The 18,147-nt window shown below is 37.0% G+C and overlaps 3 protein-coding genes across 4 annotated transcripts; 1 reads left to right on the top strand and 2 right to left on the bottom strand.

The window, feature by feature from the left end:
• Position 1: 1 nt before the first annotated feature.
• Positions 2-7,446, bottom strand: LOC131797125 (uncharacterized). Of its 2 annotated transcripts, XM_066166697.1 has the most exons (7): positions 6,837-7,446; positions 5,910-6,236; positions 5,128-5,445; positions 4,609-4,884; positions 3,305-3,538; positions 2,799-2,884; positions 2-143 (listed from the first exon to the last, which is right to left on the bottom strand). In XM_066166697.1, the coding sequence occupies exons 1-7, from the start codon at positions 7,159-7,161 to the stop codon at positions 135-137; spliced, it is 1,575 nt and encodes a 524-aa protein (XP_066022794.1). In that variant the 5' UTR covers positions 7,162-7,446; the 3' UTR covers positions 2-134. The 2 variants fall into 2 exon arrangements, with proteins under 2 accessions (XP_066022794.1, XP_066022793.1); XM_066166696.1 differs by lacking the exon at positions 2-143 and having other exon boundaries at positions 1,220-2,884.
• Positions 7,447-8,359: 913 nt separating this feature from the next.
• LOC131797134 (uncharacterized) lies at positions 8,360-12,377 on the bottom strand. The gene is made up of 6 exons (XM_059114760.2): positions 12,248-12,377; positions 11,380-11,427; positions 10,731-10,803; positions 9,611-9,636; positions 9,370-9,396; positions 8,360-8,803 (listed from the first exon to the last, which is right to left on the bottom strand). Exons 1-6 carry the CDS (start codon positions 12,296-12,298, stop codon positions 8,630-8,632), a joined length of 399 nt encoding a protein of 132 aa, XP_058970743.1. The 5' UTR covers positions 12,299-12,377; the 3' UTR covers positions 8,360-8,629.
• LOC131797133 (uncharacterized) lies at positions 12,374-17,182 on the top strand. The gene is made up of 5 exons (XM_059114759.2): positions 12,374-12,528; positions 13,317-13,364; positions 14,198-14,273; positions 14,842-14,867; positions 15,813-17,182. Exons 1-5 carry the CDS (start codon positions 12,400-12,402, stop codon positions 15,942-15,944), a joined length of 411 nt encoding a protein of 136 aa, XP_058970742.2. The 5' UTR covers positions 12,374-12,399; the 3' UTR covers positions 15,945-17,182.
• The last annotated feature ends 965 nt before the right edge of the window (positions 17,183-18,147 follow it).

Genomic DNA, 18,147 nt, shown 5'->3' with positions numbered 1-18,147 from the left:
CCCGGATTTCGTGCTTCCGTCCGTCTTATAAGGAAACCTTAGTAGTTAGAGGCGACCTTTTCACGTGATGCTGTCTGTCATCAGTTTTTTGTCACAGCGGAGTACTTGAGGGTTTATGTGTACGGACCACACAATTACCACAGCTGAAAGTATTGAATGCATTGTTTGTGATCTTATTCAGAAGTACCCTTGATTTTCAAGCTAGCTTTTGATCAACTTGCACTTTGCGTCCCAAGCAAAATTTGTTTTATGTCAGGATTCAACCAAACAGGATGTTCTAAACTGAAAATATTTTAACAAAAGTGTGACATTTGTATGTGTTTCTGTTCGACGACTATCTGTTCTAGGAAATGTCGTGCGCGAGAACTTGATTGAGCTTGCTTTCAAATGAAAGAAACCTACCAAACCGAGAACAAAGTGGAATATGATCTTCGATTTCATCAGATCGCCTCTTGCAAAGAAAAGAGCGAATATAATATTACCATTAGAAAAAAACAGGCGCCTGAAATGTCACAACCTGTAGCGAGGGAATCTTTTCAACTCTTTTTTATGATCGGATCTTTCATTTGCGAGTTTTCTGGGGGGGGAGGGGGGGGAGGGGGGGAGGTGCTTACTAAGTTAGCGCAGCAGTAAGACACAAATTTAAAGAACTGATAACATACTCAAAAGAAACTACAGAGATAGAAATAACTGAAACGAAGAAGAAACCATCCTCCCGTACTGATTCTGCTGTAGTTGAATCGTAAAAAGTTGGAAGTTAAGTGGCAATGGAAAGAGGTTTTCCCTGTATATACCATTAAGGAAGAGAAGGGAGAGTGCTTATTCGAAAGGAGTGCTTGCTGACATTATGGTCTTGAGGGTGGGAGGGTATTCGGTGGAGGGCGCTTATTCGAGAAAATACGATGTGTCTTGTAGGGCAGACCTGACAGTTAGTGAAGCTTCTGGTCATTCTAGTCCGTCCAACCGTGAGCAGCCCGTGCAAAGCTCCTCCGGTCTTTGATAACTTCATTCCCTTCATGTTTTCGGTAAAACTCAAACTTTAATTATTTCATTTCAGTAAAGATCGTATAGTCCGACAGGTGAACTTAAAGCGTTCTTAATTTGAATGTACCTTGGCTTGCAATTATATTACTTAATTGAACCATGACATGCGTCATCTCTCAAGTCTCGTCTATAGGCGCTGCTACTCATTCCAGTAGACTAATAATCTATCTCAAAATACAGATCACATACATCATGTCAGTTTCTTTCGTTGTCCAGTTTTATCCAGACTCAATATACTTACATTCAGGATCTAAGAATTTAAGAAATGAGCATTATGCGCCAATCAATTCGAAAGTTCGACACCTCTCCCCTCCTCCTCAACGGGTATTCGACCATCGTCTGTTCCCGAGGGGTTTGGGGATGTGTACTTTGCCTGGGTGGGGTGGGACATTTGAATTGGACCTTTGAATCCTTCTAGCGTAATACACGTGTTTTATCATGTAATATGGGGATGTACAAGAAAATAGTTTACTTTTGCGAGAAGAGGACTATGGAAAAAAAGTCTACAAGAAAGTCGAAGTCGACAATCAGATCTGATGGCTTTTAGTGACCTAGAAGAACGAAAACATAAAAATTTTCCAGAAAAACAATACGCTGGCGCGCGCGCCAACATTGCGCAAAAACCCTATGGAGCCTCCTCAAGAGGACCATTCTTTAAGGTCGCGTGAGCAGTTGCTTTGGGTTATGTTTGTTTCTGTTGTCATAACATACTATCCTTTGCACTAAGTATGGCGAAGGTTCCCATTGGTCAGTGCTCTCTGCTGTAGAGAAATTCACTAAGCAAACCTAAAGCTAACTTTTGACTGCAGCATCGAAAGAATTAGTTGTTTAACACGAGGCACGATTATTTATTCTCTCCAGCCCGTCTTCGACTTTCATTGATAACATCTCAACCTTAGCCGTATTCATAAAAACTCGGTTTATTATCATTCATGACTATTTTAAGGAACTTATCTCAAACTTCAATATTGTCCTTAGGAATGACTGAAAATAACTTAGTTATACTTATCTAGAGTTAAAAATAGGAGTTTGCACGCGACCGTTGTACTTTTCCTCCTTCGCATTACGTAATCGAATCAAGTGACCTCTGAGATTAGAATCTCGTTCTTCGCATATTATCTTTATATCGGTTTTATGGAATAAAATCTCCTCCATCTAGGAAAATTGTTGGAACTATCTGAATCACTCAAGAATAAATTCTTTGGAAGTTCTGGGAATATTTTCGTTTCTTATATCTAAATTAGGCCAAAAATATTGTAACACTGACAAACCTCACGAATTTTACCCATCATGCAAACGTCAAGATTTACAAACTACCGTCGGGTGAAGCCCCTTAAATTTTTTTACCATGCAATATATGGAAGAAAAGCAAACAAAATTGTTCTTTTGCGAAACAATAAAACATCAGTGTTTGAGACTAGTTTTAAAAGGTCTGCTTTTCAGCTGACAAAGCCAAAAGGTAAATTGAATCGAGGTATGACACTATTTTACCGGGATTTGTGGTGGAATTATGATATAGCAGTGTTGACTCAACCAAGATAGAAAACCTCCACCTCATCAGGTGTGAACTTATAAGTCCCAGCCAGGATTGTTTTTCGGTCCTTTATACCACTTGGGAGTGAATAATAAGAGCCAAAGTTTGTGTAGGAGTTTGTGTTACTGTTTGCATTAGCACTAATAACAATGTCGAATCCTCCACCAAATGTGGGCCCATAGCTTGAACTCCTGAGAATAGCATAACCAGGCAAACTAACCAGGCTCTTGAATGGTGCCAATCCTTCTTTATTTCGGAGAGAAAATATGAACGCCTTGGAAGTACTTGTGTAGTCACCACTGGACTCTGAAGAATAAGATGTGAAATAAACTTATTATACATTGAATTTTAAGTTCCTTAGACCGTGGGGAAAAAAAATCTCCGACAACTTTTCTAGTCGTTTAATCCTTTGGGAAATACGAAGTGAGGACCTGATCGAAAGCTAACTGGCCTTTAAAGATTGAAGAAGAATAAGTTTTCTTCCCTTAAGTTTAACTAAACGTTTTTTTTAAAACGAGAACTTGACAGTTACATTAAAGAAAACCGAGAGAAAAATGTTCATACGTTTTGACTACTCAATTATTTTTCCTTTCATGAATTTATAACTTGTTCGATCATTTTTTGGGGTCAGGATGTAAAAGCTTAGGTTAGATTGTTACTTTACATACACCTTTATGTCACTGAGTTACAATCAAATCAGAGAATAAGGAAAAGATATTCTTTTACCCCATGAAATGTCCGTGTATCCTCCAAACACGTATTGTCCAACTTTTATGATGGAGACTGTGTTCCGTTTCCCATCACACCTTCTGTGGAAAATATCGGCCGCCCAGCCGTGAGAGGAGGCGCGGTAGCACAGCACCCATCGAGGATGACTTCCAACAGCAGGTTTCAAAAACTGATGGAGTTTGCTTTTATAATCCAAATTGCCTGCTAATATAGTCGAGGCTATTTGAAGTGCTGAAAAAAGGAAATAGGATACAACTTTTCTTGAAGAAAGCTTCAAAGTTTTTTTTTGATCAACCTGTTAGCAGTTGTTTTCAGTGGGGTGATGGCTTTTACGGCTAACAGTTAACATTTTGGCCATTTCACCGTTAACGATTGACTTCCTTCCTTTGTGATTAAATAAAACCTTTTTACGATTAACGTTTTTTTACGCCAAACAGCTAGAAATTTTTGCCATTTTATGGCTAACGGTTAACGGATCTTCTTAGTAACTTTGACCATTATGAATATTGTCGCAGGGGAAAACGATAAATCAACGTCTAACTATAATTAGAAATAACAAGCGATGCAATTACTCAAAAACTTAAATATCTTTGGCATCAGCACCAGCTAATTCCTTACAAGTTTGTTTCTCTAGTAAGCATTTTTTTCATTCTCATCTTCATCATTCAGAGAAAGTCTGTACACTTTGCATATATAAAGAATTTTATAGGAGCGAAAATTTTCCCTACGAAGTAGTCAACCACTATTGCATAGAAATTATACTGAAAATTAAGAAAAAAATTTCTCGTGATTTTTCTTTAGTATAATTAATTTTTAGTTGTACAATTTTGGAGCATATGAGTGAAGAACGCATTTCGGCGTCAATTTTTTATCTTAGTCAGTCATAAGCGGTCAAATATACCATGAAATGTTATCAGCAAAACTTAAAGGGGGATGCTACCCATAGTTACCTGTATGTAAACAAAAACAGAGGCGATAACACAAGTGTAAACAGAGGCGTGTTCAACATGAATCTTTTCAATTTAAACAGGGGTGTTAAAGTTTACTGTATGGGTAGCAAGTTTGAAATGTTCCTTACGTCACTGAGAGAGTATAAAAACCTAAGTGAGTGTGAGATCTTGTGGATCCGGACCTTCACCTTTCTCTAGGTTTTCGTAGCACTCATCTATATACTGTAAGTCATGTAGTAGGCTCTTGGAACAAATAGAATTTGAATAACTTTATTTACTGCAGTCGACTGTTGGCAAAGGATTTAAATAATGAAAAATTTTAATTAAAATTAAAAACGTAAGTTTCCTGACCTTGTTCATAATAATGTAAGGTTGTTAGCACACTAACGGATCCAAGCTTGTTGCTGGCTTTGCACTGATATGTACCACTATCTAAAGGACCAAAGTTGGCTATAATAAGGGTGCCATTCTTAGCAATCGTGGTCCGGCCTTGCGGTAATAAGACAAATTCTCTCGACCAAACTACAGTTGGTGGCGGAAAACCAAAAGCTCGGCAACGAACAGAGGCGACTGAGTTCGCAGGGACTTTAGTAAGCCTCTCCGGAGTATGGATGAAACGTGGAGGAGCTAAATTTAAAAGGAAACCAACATTATAAATTGATAATATAAACTGACTTTAACGAACCAATTACTGATATTTTTTTATCCCCCGGGAGGAAGGAGGGGAAGGTTAAAGGATTTTGAGGGGGGAGGGGGGAGGCTGACGGTTTCCAGGAAGAAAGGAGGGGTAATCGGTTGTCACCAACAGAGTATATGACTGCTTCCCTATGAATGAAGCGCGACATCAAGTATTTCCATTGTCAGCATCACCTTCAACGGTAAGTTTCACCGTCTTCTGAGCTTTTCCCATGATACTTGTGGCCATACAAACATAGCTTCCTGAGTCGTTATAAGTAGCATTTTTGATCTGCAATGTATTATCGTGACCGTTCATATTGACTTGTCCTGCACCACTCATTTTACTCCAAGTTACTCTGGGTTTTGGATTGCCATCAGCTGAACAGCTAAACGTGGCGGTCTGGTTCTCAGTGATTGTATGTGAGGCAGGGGAAACATCAACGTTTGGAGCAGATATGGACTGGCCAGGTTCACCTTTAGGTCCCGGATGACCAGGAACTCCTTTGTCGCCTTAAGAGAATATATACAGGCATGTAACAAACGAGTTAACTAAAATTTAGGGGGAATGTCTTACAACTGTCGAAGCGAAATTATTTGGCATAGTAAAGATTGGCTCAGGAGACATGGAGGAAGCCTGCACACCTTTGGGCGCAGATCGCATCCATTTTACACTTAATGATAGATTCGTGCTCGACAATGAATCTCCAAATTTTTTTTTTTTAAGATTTTGCTAGCCTTGACATTTTATCAGAAACATAGTTCAAAGTTGAATTTGTTAACTATGTTAGACTTATGGATTACGATATATAATAACAATTTGTCCTAATCAAGAGACGCTTATGATCTCCTGGTTTCAATCTTGCAATTGTCGTTTTAGATTCCAGCAAAATTTCCACTCATTTTGTTCCTAATGACAAAGACCATTATGAATAAGGAAAGGCAGAAATTAAGTGTCAATAGCTGTTGGTTCATACCCTTTTCTCCCTTCATTCCAGGATTTCCAACATCTCCTTTCATTCCTGGTTCTCCAGATTTGCCAGGTGATCCCATGATGCCTTTCCCTCCCGTTTTTCCTTTAGATCCCCTTGGACCTCGTTTACCGCGATTTCCCGGAATTCCCCTTGGTCCCCGAGGCCCTGCCACACAGACTTTACCAGGGGAGAGGCAGTAAGTCCCTATGGACTCAGTTACAAGAGAGGTCAAGTACTTCCTGAAACCAGTGTCGGCTTCTGCTTGATTAAATGAGTCGCTCCGATTAGTCGTTAAGCTGCGGCGAACAATTTTGACGTCCTGTTTCCTACCTAAAGAAAACGGAAAGGGTTAACCGTTTTTGTTTTGTTTTTTTTTTAAACATTGATTATATCAGATTTAAGCTTCACAAAGTGCTTTTTATTCCATGACCGAAACATGGAAAACACGTTTTTTGTCACGTATTTTGTTCGGAAATCTTTTGTTTAAATCCTTTTCAGCAGAGGACGAGTCGAAGAGAAGCCACTGATTCGTTTAAAAAAATCCATTGAAAGATAAGTATACAATATGTAGTCGTGACTTATTTCAATAAACGGGTCAAGTTTCTGATTAAGGTCAAATCTCAGTGTGTTGTCAAAACTTCACTCAACATATCGCAATCAAGAGAAATGCCCGAATACATTTCAGTTGTTTATAGGCTGATTTACATTAAAAAATATGATACACACAAGCACTTCATTGGATCGATTTTCTTAAGTCCATCAAATGCATGGGGTTGGTTATCTACTGTTTGCTTTGACTAAAAATGGTCGCAATCGACTGCGCTCGGCTTACTTTCGTATGGATCCAGTACAACCCCGCCAACCAAACGCTTATTCGTCGAGTTCAAGCGAAGCGCAGTTGTTAAGAAAATTTTCTACTAAATGACCTACTCTTGAAAAGGTCTGAGTCTTTACGAAGAACTTGGCAAGCAGCCCTCACAGATTCCAGAGCATTCCCCATTTCTTGAATTTTCAGCATAAATTTTGAATCCAGCATTTTTGTGTTTGTCTCCGTTCTTACAAAGAGAGAAACCGTCATCAGAATGGCTGCAACAGACAACAGCGATGAAACCTTTTGAAGACGGTCACCAAGTTTTTCTCTTGATGGAATTTTCGTTTTCTGTGCATTGACATCCATGATGTTTTCCTTGCGCGCCTTGCTGTAAGAAGAAAAGGCACAAAACAAACTCGTCAAACTCACGGTACTAATGATCATTAAATTACTGCTCAGGGTTTCGTTTCCCGTTTCAGCCCTCAAGGAACTGCGAAATAAAGAACCACTACGGTTAATCGCATCCAAAGTTAAAGGAAGTCCAAATTCTTGACAAGTTTACTATAATCCGGCTTCGTGCATCATTCAGTGTCAATGATAAAGACATCGGTAATTAGTTCTATCGTTGGCGTGCGGTTTTTATCATTTCTCAAATATATTAACCATCTAACAAGGGAAGATTTTCCACTCGGTTTTTGCGCTTCCTTCCTTCTAATAAGGAAACCTTAGTAGTTAGACGCGACCTTTTAACGTGATGCCGTCTGTCATCAGTTCTTTGTCACAGCGTAGTACGTGAGGGTTCATGTGTACGGAAGTTATCACAGCTGGAAGTATTAAATGCATTGTTTGTGATCTTTTTCAGAAGTCGTCCTAATTTTAAAGCTAGCTACTGATCAACTTGCATTTAGCGTCTCAGGCAAAATTTGTTTTATGTCGGGATTCAACCAAACGGGATGTTCTAAACTGGAGATATTTTTAACGGAGGTGACATTTATATGCGTTTTGATCTCAGACTGGACCTACCTTATCATGGGATCTATTACAGTTTCAGCAAAATTTTCATCAATTTCCATTATATATATATATCGGTAGTTCTAACGTCAGTTTCGGTTTTTTACAATTTTCTCGACAGTTACCGTCTAAAACTGAAGTGTCCATATACCTTTCAGTTTTCGTGTTTCTGTTCATCAAAGAACGAAACCTTACAAGGTTGAAGCGACCTTATCTGTCACCTGTTCTTTGTCTCAGCAGAGTACGCGAGCGTTCATTGGTTTACGGAGACTTCCAGACCTGATAGGAACGTCACCTTCCCTCATAATCTTTCTTAGAACTTGTCTTGATTGTCAAGTTAACCTCTGTACAGGGTTGGACTTAGTGTTCTAAAAATAATTTGGCTAATCAACCTATTTTTATCTTCATTTTCAGGAACAGCGCGATTGTTAGAATTGTTAGAATTGCAACAACATCAAGGAAGCCTTGTGAAGCTTGCAGATTGCATTTCTTAGCATGTCTCACTTTTATTTCATCTACGTGTACATCCATTACTGTTTGACGATTAACAATTCTGGGATAATGTAGTGCGAAAAAAACTTGATTGAGCTTAGCTTTCAAGAGTGAGAAAAAGCCTATCAAACAGGTAACACAGGTGGAACATGATCATTTATTTCGTCAGATCGACTCTCTCAAAGAAAGCAGCGAATATAATAGTATCATTGGAAAAAAAACACAGGCGCCTGAAATGTCATAACCTGTCACTCAAATGGTTGGAGATTCAGGCAAGGAAAATAAAGGGGTTTGAGTTAATTGAGTCTAAGTTTACAGGGTTCCTCTGTAGTTTGCCTCTCATGAGCCAATAAATAGATAAACATTAACGGCATTTGATCTTGAAATATCCTTTTTCACTACTCTGCATTCATGAGGTTGTTGGCGGAATAATACTGCTGGCATGTAAAGTGGTAGGTGTCAGTGGAGGCACTGTCGTTCCCGGGATTTTGGCCCTCTTGTTGAAGACATATATATCCGAGATAATAGCCTGGAAAATGATACAAATGCCTACAAATGCCATAAAAGTTATCTTCTTGGCTTCCTGCAAAATGGAAAAAATAAGATAGATGTCAGAATTCTTGGTCTTCAGAAGGGAACAAAGAAAACTTTGATTCAACATTCTGAAGATTCGAACTTCAGTCAGTTCTGATTTCTCAGTCAGATGCTCTACTACAGGGAATGCTTTAAGAGGTTGCTGCACATCCTTCAAGAAGTTGTGTCAGAAAACTCCTAAAACCATCCAATTCTGGCCTTTGCCGCTACACAATTCCCTGTAAATTAGTTGCCAGAATTTGGTGTAACATTAAGATAAAGAGTTAACCCCCAGAAGTGGCTAACATGTAACTTATCCTTATGATATCCATAAGTATTTGAGCAAATGGTCCATGAGAATCACTGAAACTTATCAGGTATAAGTTGTTATCTTGATCAAACACCAAATTCTCTTAACTAAATTACAAGGAAATGTGTAGAAGCTAGAGGGGAGAATTATGGATCAGATCTTGGGACTAAAAGGGTTAAAGGGTTAATGCGTATATTAATTTTGTAGTGTTAAATGTCAACTCAAAACCAATCAAATCCAAATAAACAAAATAATTGTTTACTCACAATAATTCCTTTGTGATACCACCAAGTCTAGAGAAAAAAAAATATATTTACATCTATTAATTAATGTGAACAAAAAAAACACTGCTTAATTTCACTACAAAGATAATTTGAACATTTAGTTTCTTGCAGTTCTCCACACCCAAATAAGATATAAATTCTTGCATATAGTTAAAAATAATTTTATAATTAAAATTAGTGACAAGGTTAAATCATCAGATCAAGACTGAGGTGAAGTACTTACAATAATGCCTCCAATCACACTACTAACTGTAAAACAAGAAAAGGAAATATGTGTTATTATTTTAATAAGCTGATAAAAACTTCTAGTTTTGTGTGTTCATAGCTCAAATTTTATTTGCCGCATGATGGTTAGGATATGATAAAATACATAGGAATTGTAATTGTAGATGTCATCAAAAACACTCACAGTAATATGTTTATGATTCAGGGACTGTAACTACTTATTCTGCTTACTGAAAAACAATGATTTATGTGTTTATAAGCAAAGAGAATCTCAGGTAATACAGTAAATCGCAAAATACATTCATATCCTGTGGTTCATACCCCCCCTTCCCTATATTTCACCGCAATGAGGAGATGCCAGAGAAAATCCTTCAGTAGAGTTTTGTTAATGATGTTGTTTGCTCATTTGCATATTTTATTTGAATTTTTAACAGTTTTCTGGCTTGAAACTATGATGAGACATACATCAGTTGTATCAGTCACTTGTACCTACATTTACAGTAGCCTCATAAAAGTATAGAACCCTATATCTGACTCTGATGTAAATCTCGCCATTTGACAAATGAGGTTAGGATTTAAAAAAGAGTCTTCTAGTAATTTTTAGCAAATGACACTGTAATTACTGGTAAAACTTAAGTATAAAAGATATACAGCTTTACAGTATCATCAGGAGTAGCTGATAAGTTATTTTTTCCCTAAACTGAAGAGGCCATCAGGCAACACATGCATAATAATATACTGCAAAATAATTACAAATGTATAATCATGTGTATTTACCATTAAAGTAACAAATAAATTCCATGTTGTCATTTTTCTGTTCAGTAATAGATTGCAGATGATATCAAAATGTGGTAAGAATAAAGTCATTCATAGTCAGCAACCAAGTGTGTCGCTGATGTTCTGATTGAATTTTACAAATGTGTTTGAAAAAACATACAAATAACATGCAATCAAACCTATTAGGTAGAAGTTGTTATCTTGATCTAACACTTAATTCTCAGAACTAATTTACAGGGAAATGTGTAGCAGCTAGAGGGGAGAATTAACAATCAGATCTTGGGAATTTAAGGGATAAGACACATGTGCAACTAACCATGTTAATGTTAAATTATACTCACTTAGCATATTAACAACTATAAGGTAATTCATGGCGTCCTCAGAGGCCTTCACAAAGCTAATGATCAATGTAATCTGTTTAAACAAAGACATTTCTCTCATCAGTTCACAAGTAACGAGGTTTAAAACCAATTGTATCTCTAATGTAGAGCAAAAGTTACGATGCAACTCATGGAGTGTGTAGGAGTATCATGCTCCACCCTGAACAGGATGCCAGTCTATCACAAGGTTCCAACCCCCCCTAAGAATCTTGTCACAATTCCTTGACATGTCACTGATTACCATTAATACTCCTACGTGGAGAGAGGCATTGTGTAGGTTAATCCTTTACTCCCTAAGATCAGTATGCATATTCTCCATACTACTCCATAGACATTTCCTAGGGTTCTGATGAGGAGAATTTGTTCAACAATCAAGAGATTCTTTAGTTGGTGATCATCTCCTTTATTCTCAGGACCTTGATGTTTGATTTAGGAGTGTTCTTCTGAGGAGAAATTAGATGTTGGTCACTCTTAAGGGTTAAAGGGTTAACTTCATTGCCCAAGAACACAACAAAATGTTCCACTTGTCTTCTTAAGGCTCAGTGAACATTTTAAAAGAATTTCAGAAACTTAAACCACTATGGTGCAATCAAAATCATAGCATACATACCACAACAATTATTCCTGTGGACATAGCAAGAGCCCTTAACATTAACTTCTGCAAGTAGAGAGAAATTAAACATTTATTTGCTTTGCCACGTCAAGAGTAAAAAGATGACAGATGAAAATTTGTATTTTTTGCTTACGACTATGATATCATGCATAGCGAGTCACAATCATGCGTAATATCCCCTCTGCAGAGCTTGTATTTAAGACAAGATCTTACAAGAACTGAATAAGCAACTCTGCTTACATGTCACCCTCAAAAAAGGAGTTAACTGGATATAACCCCTACTGCCAGATCCATGGCTGGTCTCTAGGGGGCTGATAAGAATAGACACATCCAACTTAATTATCATGCATTCATATATTTGATTTTCATTATTTTTCTGAGCATGAAGTCTAGTTTTGTACACTCCACTGAAAAGAATGCCACTATGAGACAGAGCCTGGACACTCCTTACAGTGTACAGCAAAGGGAGAGTGGAGGAGAGAGAGGGAAGGGGGTAGGGGGTGGGAAATGTGACCGAAAATCGAAAATTCTTGCATACAGGAAGTAAATTACGAGCCAGCTGGACATACATGTTTCTTCGTGTTAATACAACTAAAATCAAAATTTCATAGATTTGAGTAAAGTGCATCCGTTGGGAAGTCAAAGCAAAAAATGAGTAAGAGCAAGACTAAAACACAAAACGAGCGTGGAGAAAAAAAAATCTCAGAGGGACTGCTTTGCCCAGCATCTTCTCTCATTGCAGGAAACGTCTTGCACGATGCACTAGAAGCTTTTAAACTGAAAGATCCCACACTGGTATAAGTTCAAAATCCAAACATAATCTTATAATACAATATAGTAGACCAATTAATTTCAGCATTCGTACCGTTAAAGGAGAAACCTCGTAGTACAAAGGCGCTGGTTTGTCGGGATCCATCTTGAGTAATATCTGCGTGTTTGATCTGTCATCTGGAGGCGAGAATTGTCCGGAGATGTTCGGAACTTCTCGGGAAAGTTCGTTAAAATTTCGTAATAAACATGGAAGAAGATGGCGGTAGACAGAGGCTTCTCGATGGAGGACAGCCTTTTCCTTCTTCGTTACCCCAGTCTCCTCCGAACGAATACGACAATGCGCTTTATCACGAACAGGGAAAAAGTCCGAGAGAGGTAGGCCTTCGTGCGTTGCCGTGTGAGAGATGGCTGATTACAAATTGTGTCGACTAGCTTGACCGGAACGAATCATGAAGTACTGTACTTACTTGTATCATTGTCAACTGTTTTGTTTCCTGTTTCTTGGCCTTCTGTTATGAAAATACTGATTACATTATTTCACTGTTTGTTGTTCTACAACAGTGAGCATATCGCTTCACTTAACGTACGACCTTGGTGCAGATGCAATGCAAAGAAAGTGGACTTTACTTAAAACATCGTCCCTGATGAAGTTTTGATGATTCTACCTTTGTGAAATAATGTCCGATGTGCATTCCCTCATCTTCACACATTTTAACTTGCATCTGATTTACAACGGAACGTATCACCATAAAATGCAGTGGCAACTAGATTTTGTTTTGTTTTAAGTAGCCTTGCAGAATCCATATTAAGACGACTCATTTTCCTCAAACGAATAAACTCGTCTTTTACCGGGACTTGTATATTTACTGCATAAATGCATCATTTTGCATGCTTAAGTGTCAAGCGACTTTCACACGATAGAGAAAGAACAGTGTTCATTTTCTAAATTGCCTACTCACTAAGTTAAGCAGTTGCTTTTATGAAAAAGTGGCCGATACAAGCCTTTTACAGGCAGCAACAAGACTTCCGGCCTCACAGTATTTCTCAAGGATATATAATTATTCATTCAACTCATTGTGATTAAATTAATATGTTCATACAACTCATTGTGAGTAAATTACTCTGTTCATGTTCTGACTTTTTGTGTATTTGCTTTTTTGTAGACACTTATCATGTACTTCTTTATGCTGTTTGTGATCATTATGGTCATGGTATGTACAAAGAAATTTGCTAGCAAATAATCAGACTCAGTTGTTGTCTTTGTGACTGTCCGTGGTGCTAGAAATTTCTCATTACATTAACTCCCATGGGTGACTAAAAAAAATTTTGCTATACAAAATAAAAACAATATCAAGCAGGCAAGTGACAAGAATAAAGAGAAAGATCAGTTGGGGGATAGTTGTTGATGCTATACAAATTCTCCAAGCAAAACTCACAAGAATTGTATAGCAGACAGTAAGGAAAAAATACTAATGCCATAAAAATATATTGGCATTGGTATTTTGCATGGAAAAAAAAGCACCAAAAAAGTGTAAAATTTCACCCCATTTGTAAAGGCTAGGCCTTGTGTAAGTGTTACCTTTATCCATTGGGTCAAGTTTAAAAGAAATGCTTGGACTTAAATCTAGAAAAAGAGTTACATGTAATTTGGTGTTTGACTTACCAGTAATGAAAATTATGAAACCATTTCGCCAGAAAATTTCCTCAGACTCACAACTACAGCTTTGTGCACTATATGTGCTGTCACTAGAAATACACATGTGATATTTTTACTTCTACATTGCATATCATTATTAATTAACTCTTTCTCTCCAAGAAGTGACCAACATTTAACTTCTCCCTATAGTACCCATGTAGTACATTATCCTGCAAACAGGTATTGAGAAAACTCTAACTCATCAGGTAGAAGTTGTTATCTTGATCAAACACTAAATTCTCATAACTAGGTTACAGGTAATGTGTAGGAGCTAGAAAGGAGAATTAACAATCAGATCTTGGGTGTTTAAGGGTTAATAGATTTTTATGCATTAATTTGGTTTGACAGATTACCATTATACTGTCTTTGTATCGTGGTGCAGCAGTGGATTCTACATACATATTGTTAGGAGTCAGCATCATTTGTAAGTACATGCCTTGGAGCAAACACAATATTTTTGAGGTATCTAATAACTGTTTGGCCCTTAAGAGCTACCAGCATTTAATTTCTCCTCACAATTCCAACCTTGAATCACACATTAAAGACTCACAAGAATGAAAGGAATGATCACATACTAACTAAAGTAGCTCTTGATTGTTTCAGAAATTCTCCTTGTCAGCACCTTAGGAAATGTATAGAGAACAGTATGGAGAATAAGCATATTGATATTAGGGCCTTTGTGTGTAGGAACCAGCGATTTGTGTGGCACCAATTTTTTTCTTTGGGCTGGGCTTAAGCAACTGTGCTGTTTTTTTTACAAATAAAAGCTTTATCATGAACATGATGGTATATTGCTTTTCTCTCAAGGAACATTTCAATTTACAAGAGTTTCCAGAGCAGGGACAATTGTAGTTCTTGATATCATGAATGCTCTTATTTTTCCAGGAGCAATTTTTAAGCATCAGGGTCTTTTTGATTATTAATTTTTTTTCTGATGCTATTATTGGAGTCTTAATTCATTATTGATTTCTTAATGTTCTTCTATTTTGTAGCTATTGGTATGGTGGAGTTAGTTTTGGTAAGGTGGTTTTTCACATTTGAAATAATTGTTTTTTTCTCTGTTTCTTACAAAAAAGTTAATGTACCATAAAACACACAAATAAGCTGCACCTTTTTTCCAAAAATTGTCACTAGAAATTGAGGGTGTGGCTTATCTGTGGGAACATTTCCATTTTCACACCTGATCTAATGCCTGGTTACATTCTTGTTGTAATGCAAAAATCTATGGAGAAACTGTGTTGATTTCTTTCGAAAAACTTTTCCAAAATTTGAGCTGCTAAATTCGGGGTGTGGCTTATATGCGGGTTTTTTATGGTAAAAGTATTTAAATCTAGCTGTTAGCCAAATTGACTGATTTTGTCAGATGTTTTCTTAGTAATTTGTTTTTTAGGAATTAGATTGACAGGATACCTTAAGATTTTTAGTTGTCAAATGAGTTTTTTCAGACTGATCTTGCGTCTTTTTACTGACATTGGGTCCAAGTTTAATGTTGGTTTCATAATGGTTTTGTCCAGTTATGTGTTGTTTTATTGTTCATTAAATCAATTTATACATCAGTTTACAAGTGCATTAGGGAACTGTGCTTATACTTGGTAGTTTACCAACACATGCAGTTATTTTAATTCTCTTTGAAATAAATCACAGACTTGTAATTGTATGCCCCAAAGTAATAGATATAATTTGATGATGCTTTTCAAAAATTAAAAGATTACATTACTGTGTAACTCTGTAAAGAGACTTAACTGCCAAAAAGAATTGTGTTAAAGAAAAATATAAAGAAAAACTTAAAGCTAGTACTGCATACTGTCAAATTTTGTCACAAATGATTGTTTGTTCCACTCAACACAACAACCAACATTCCAGAAATATTTCTGAGTCTATGGTCCTCTGAGTTTTGCATTATTGCATGTAAAACTATATGTGGAATATCGATGAGTATATATGATTATTCATGTTATCACAGGTTCACTGGACAAGATCAGGGGAACTTCCTGCAGAGAAATTGTGGTTCTTGTACTTCGTGGGAATCTGTATCTCTTTGGAGTCCATTTTCACAGATGTGCTGTTATATCACAGACCTGAACCATCAACTTAGAGAAATCACTAGTCTTTATATAATTTAGTTCTAGTTTATTTAAATTTACATCAGCGAAGATCTAGGTTTGTTTTTTAATGTCCAATCATTGTAGCTAATGAATTATGTTATAAATGTTTGGTTTGCACATGTCACCCTTCTCATTTTTAAAGAAAAAAAAAGGTAAAGGTGAGTTTGTGCTGAAATACAAAGTGAGTGTGATTAAGTCCTATCGATTGCGAATTACTGCAAGATAATCTGGAAATTACTCAAAATACTAATATCACCCTTTTGAGATTTTACAGAGTCAAACCTTGTTTGTTATTGTTGTTTTGTATTGAATAATTTTTTTGTATTGAACTTACTGTATTATGAGTCAGAGACAATAAAATTATTTAATCAATGGTAAAATTTAGGAACGAAATGTGGCTATGGTTTCTGCGCCTTTTCGCTTCCCTTTCATTCTTTACCAGCACCTTGTCCTCTTCTGTGTATTCTGTGTCATTCTGTGAGGGTGAGAAGTTGCAAACACTAACGTGTGCGCTTGTTACAAGAAATTGTTTCGTGAATTGCGTGACAATCTTGAAGTTTCGTGAGTATGGCCTACGTCGCACAACAGCCCAAACCAAAAATTAAACAGGCAAAAAATTTTCGGAAAGTTGAAACCGAAACGGGAAGTGCTGAAAAATGTGACAATTTTGGGTCGCAGTACCGAAATACATCAATAGGTTAAAATAAACATAGTTGATCAGATTTTATTTCTGGTGCGTGTTGTGCGTATTGTGATAAACATGAACCTAAATCAGGCTTTTGCTTTGCTTTTCCCATTCTACTCCTGTTTGCCTTTTTCATTCTGTATCGGTAGCTTTTCAAGTCCATGTAAGATGCAGTAAATAGTTGCATGTTGGAATGCTACTATAATTAGGTTAGCCGAAAAGTTAGAGAATCTCGTGCTGTTAAGCATACAAGTTAATTTGTGTAACTAGATGCATGACTGGTTTTTTTTGACAAGCTAAGTAGTGTGACGGATTGAGTTCACTCAAGTGTGACTGAGGTTGAGTTAAACGGCGGTAGTGGTTATTCGAAGTTTGGCAGAGGCCGTGTATCAGTGTTTACTGTGACGAGTTGTTTCAGAGTTTTATCACCTGTGAAGACTACATTCATCAGGAATAAATCATCTTTGTTGCTGTTCCGACATCCCTGCGTTCTGTTTAGCTACAGACAATCATTCCCACTTAACGATCACTCGTAACTGCGCTCTAACCCTTTAACTCCCGTGAGTGACCAAGACAGAATTTCTCTTTACAACATCAATACAATATCAACCAGATAAGTGATGAGAATAAAGAAAAATATCAATATGGGAATAATTAGTTGATCCAATATTAAATTCCCAGAACTAACATCATAAGAATTGTATGGTTGACAGTAAGGAGAATTAAAAATTTGGTCAGGGAGTTAAAGGGTTAAAGCCTTGACTCCCGAATTTAGAACCCACTCTAACCATGGAGCGCGAGAGTAACTATGTGATCTTTAGCTAGGAGTAAGAAAACTATGCTTAATATCCATTGCTCAATGCTACTGTCTGTTCAGCGCCTGACCCAAGTTTACAGCTTCGAAATCCGCCTTGAACATGAATGCAGTTGGCTATTTGACACTGATTTCGTCGGCCAGTGTTGCTCAACTTGTAAGCGAAGGAATCAACTAACGAATGTATCAGGTAAATTTCGGCTCGTCACAGTTCTGGGAATTCTTTTTTTTTAAGGTGAAAGTCTCCTGTTCTACACTAGGTACAAAAATTTGCATTCTTGTAAATAATTTATCATATATTTTCTTTCTTTAGTTTTTTACGAGACAGTTTCAAAGGTGACCTCAACAGTGTCCAATTTGTTGTAAATCTGGTATACAAATCGAGCACCTTGAATAAAGCGCTTATTCCACGAATTTTAAAGCTAATTATTTTTTTTAATATCTCAGAATACCCTGTTGACAACAATGATTACAATGAAATTTCATTAACGAGTTACGATTTTTTTTAAAATAAAACTTACACCTAACAAACGTTTCACAAAAATTCGCAATTTTGATCGTAACTAAAGATAACAGCTGCTGGACGTGTGTTGTGATGAGCGGACTATCATAGTCACTAGGCGAGAGTTTAGTCTCACCTCATTTTCATCTTGCAAAAACGCGATTTAAATTTGCTCTTTTGAAATCACTTTTC

This window comes from Pocillopora verrucosa, chromosome 5 (genome assembly GCF_036669915.1).
Source record: "Pocillopora verrucosa isolate sample1 chromosome 5, ASM3666991v2, whole genome shotgun sequence".
NCBI classification, from domain to species: domain Eukaryota; kingdom Metazoa; phylum Cnidaria; class Anthozoa; order Scleractinia; family Pocilloporidae; genus Pocillopora; species Pocillopora verrucosa.
Note: the sequence above shows the minus strand (reverse complement) of the source record. Positions and strands in the feature narration are given on the sequence as shown.

What these genes read in the sequence shown, in the direction of transcription:
- LOC131797134 (XM_059114760.2), bottom strand. Translation starts at nt 12,298, where the DNA reads ATGGATCCCGACAAACCAGCGCCTTTGTACTACGAGGTTTCTCCTTTA. An exon ending in ACGAGGTTTCTCCTTTAACG is followed by an intron (nt 11,428 to 12,247) that starts GTACGAATGCTG and finishes CTCTACTTGCAG; the next exon opens with AAGTTAATGTTAAGGGCTCT. An exon ending in TATAGTTGTTAATATGCTAA is followed by an intron (nt 9,637 to 10,730) that starts GTGAGTATAATT and finishes CTTGTTTTACAG; the next exon opens with TTAGTAGTGTGATTGGAGGC.
- LOC131797125 (XM_066166696.1), bottom strand. Translation starts at nt 7,161, where the DNA reads ATGATCATTAGTACCGTGAGTTTGACGAGTTTGTTTTGTGCCTTTTCT. An exon ending in AGACTCAGACCTTTTCAAGA is followed by an intron (nt 6,237 to 6,836) that starts GTAGGTCATTTA and finishes CGTTTTCTTTAG; the next exon opens with GTAGGAAACAGGACGTCAAA. An exon ending in ATACACGGACATTTCATGGG is followed by an intron (nt 2,885 to 3,304) that starts GTAAAAGAATAT and finishes CTTATTCTTCAG; the next exon opens with AGTCCAGTGGTGACTACACA.
- LOC131797133 (XM_059114759.2), top strand. Translation starts at nt 12,400, where the DNA reads ATGGAAGAAGATGGCGGTAGACAGAGGCTTCTCGATGGAGGACAGCCT. An exon ending in AGGGAAAAAGTCCGAGAGAG is followed by an intron (nt 12,529 to 13,316) that starts GTAGGCCTTCGT and finishes GCTTTTTTGTAG; the next exon opens with ACACTTATCATGTACTTCTT. An exon ending in TTGTGATCATTATGGTCATG is followed by an intron (nt 13,365 to 14,197) that starts GTATGTACAAAG and finishes TTGGTTTGACAG; the next exon opens with ATTACCATTATACTGTCTTT.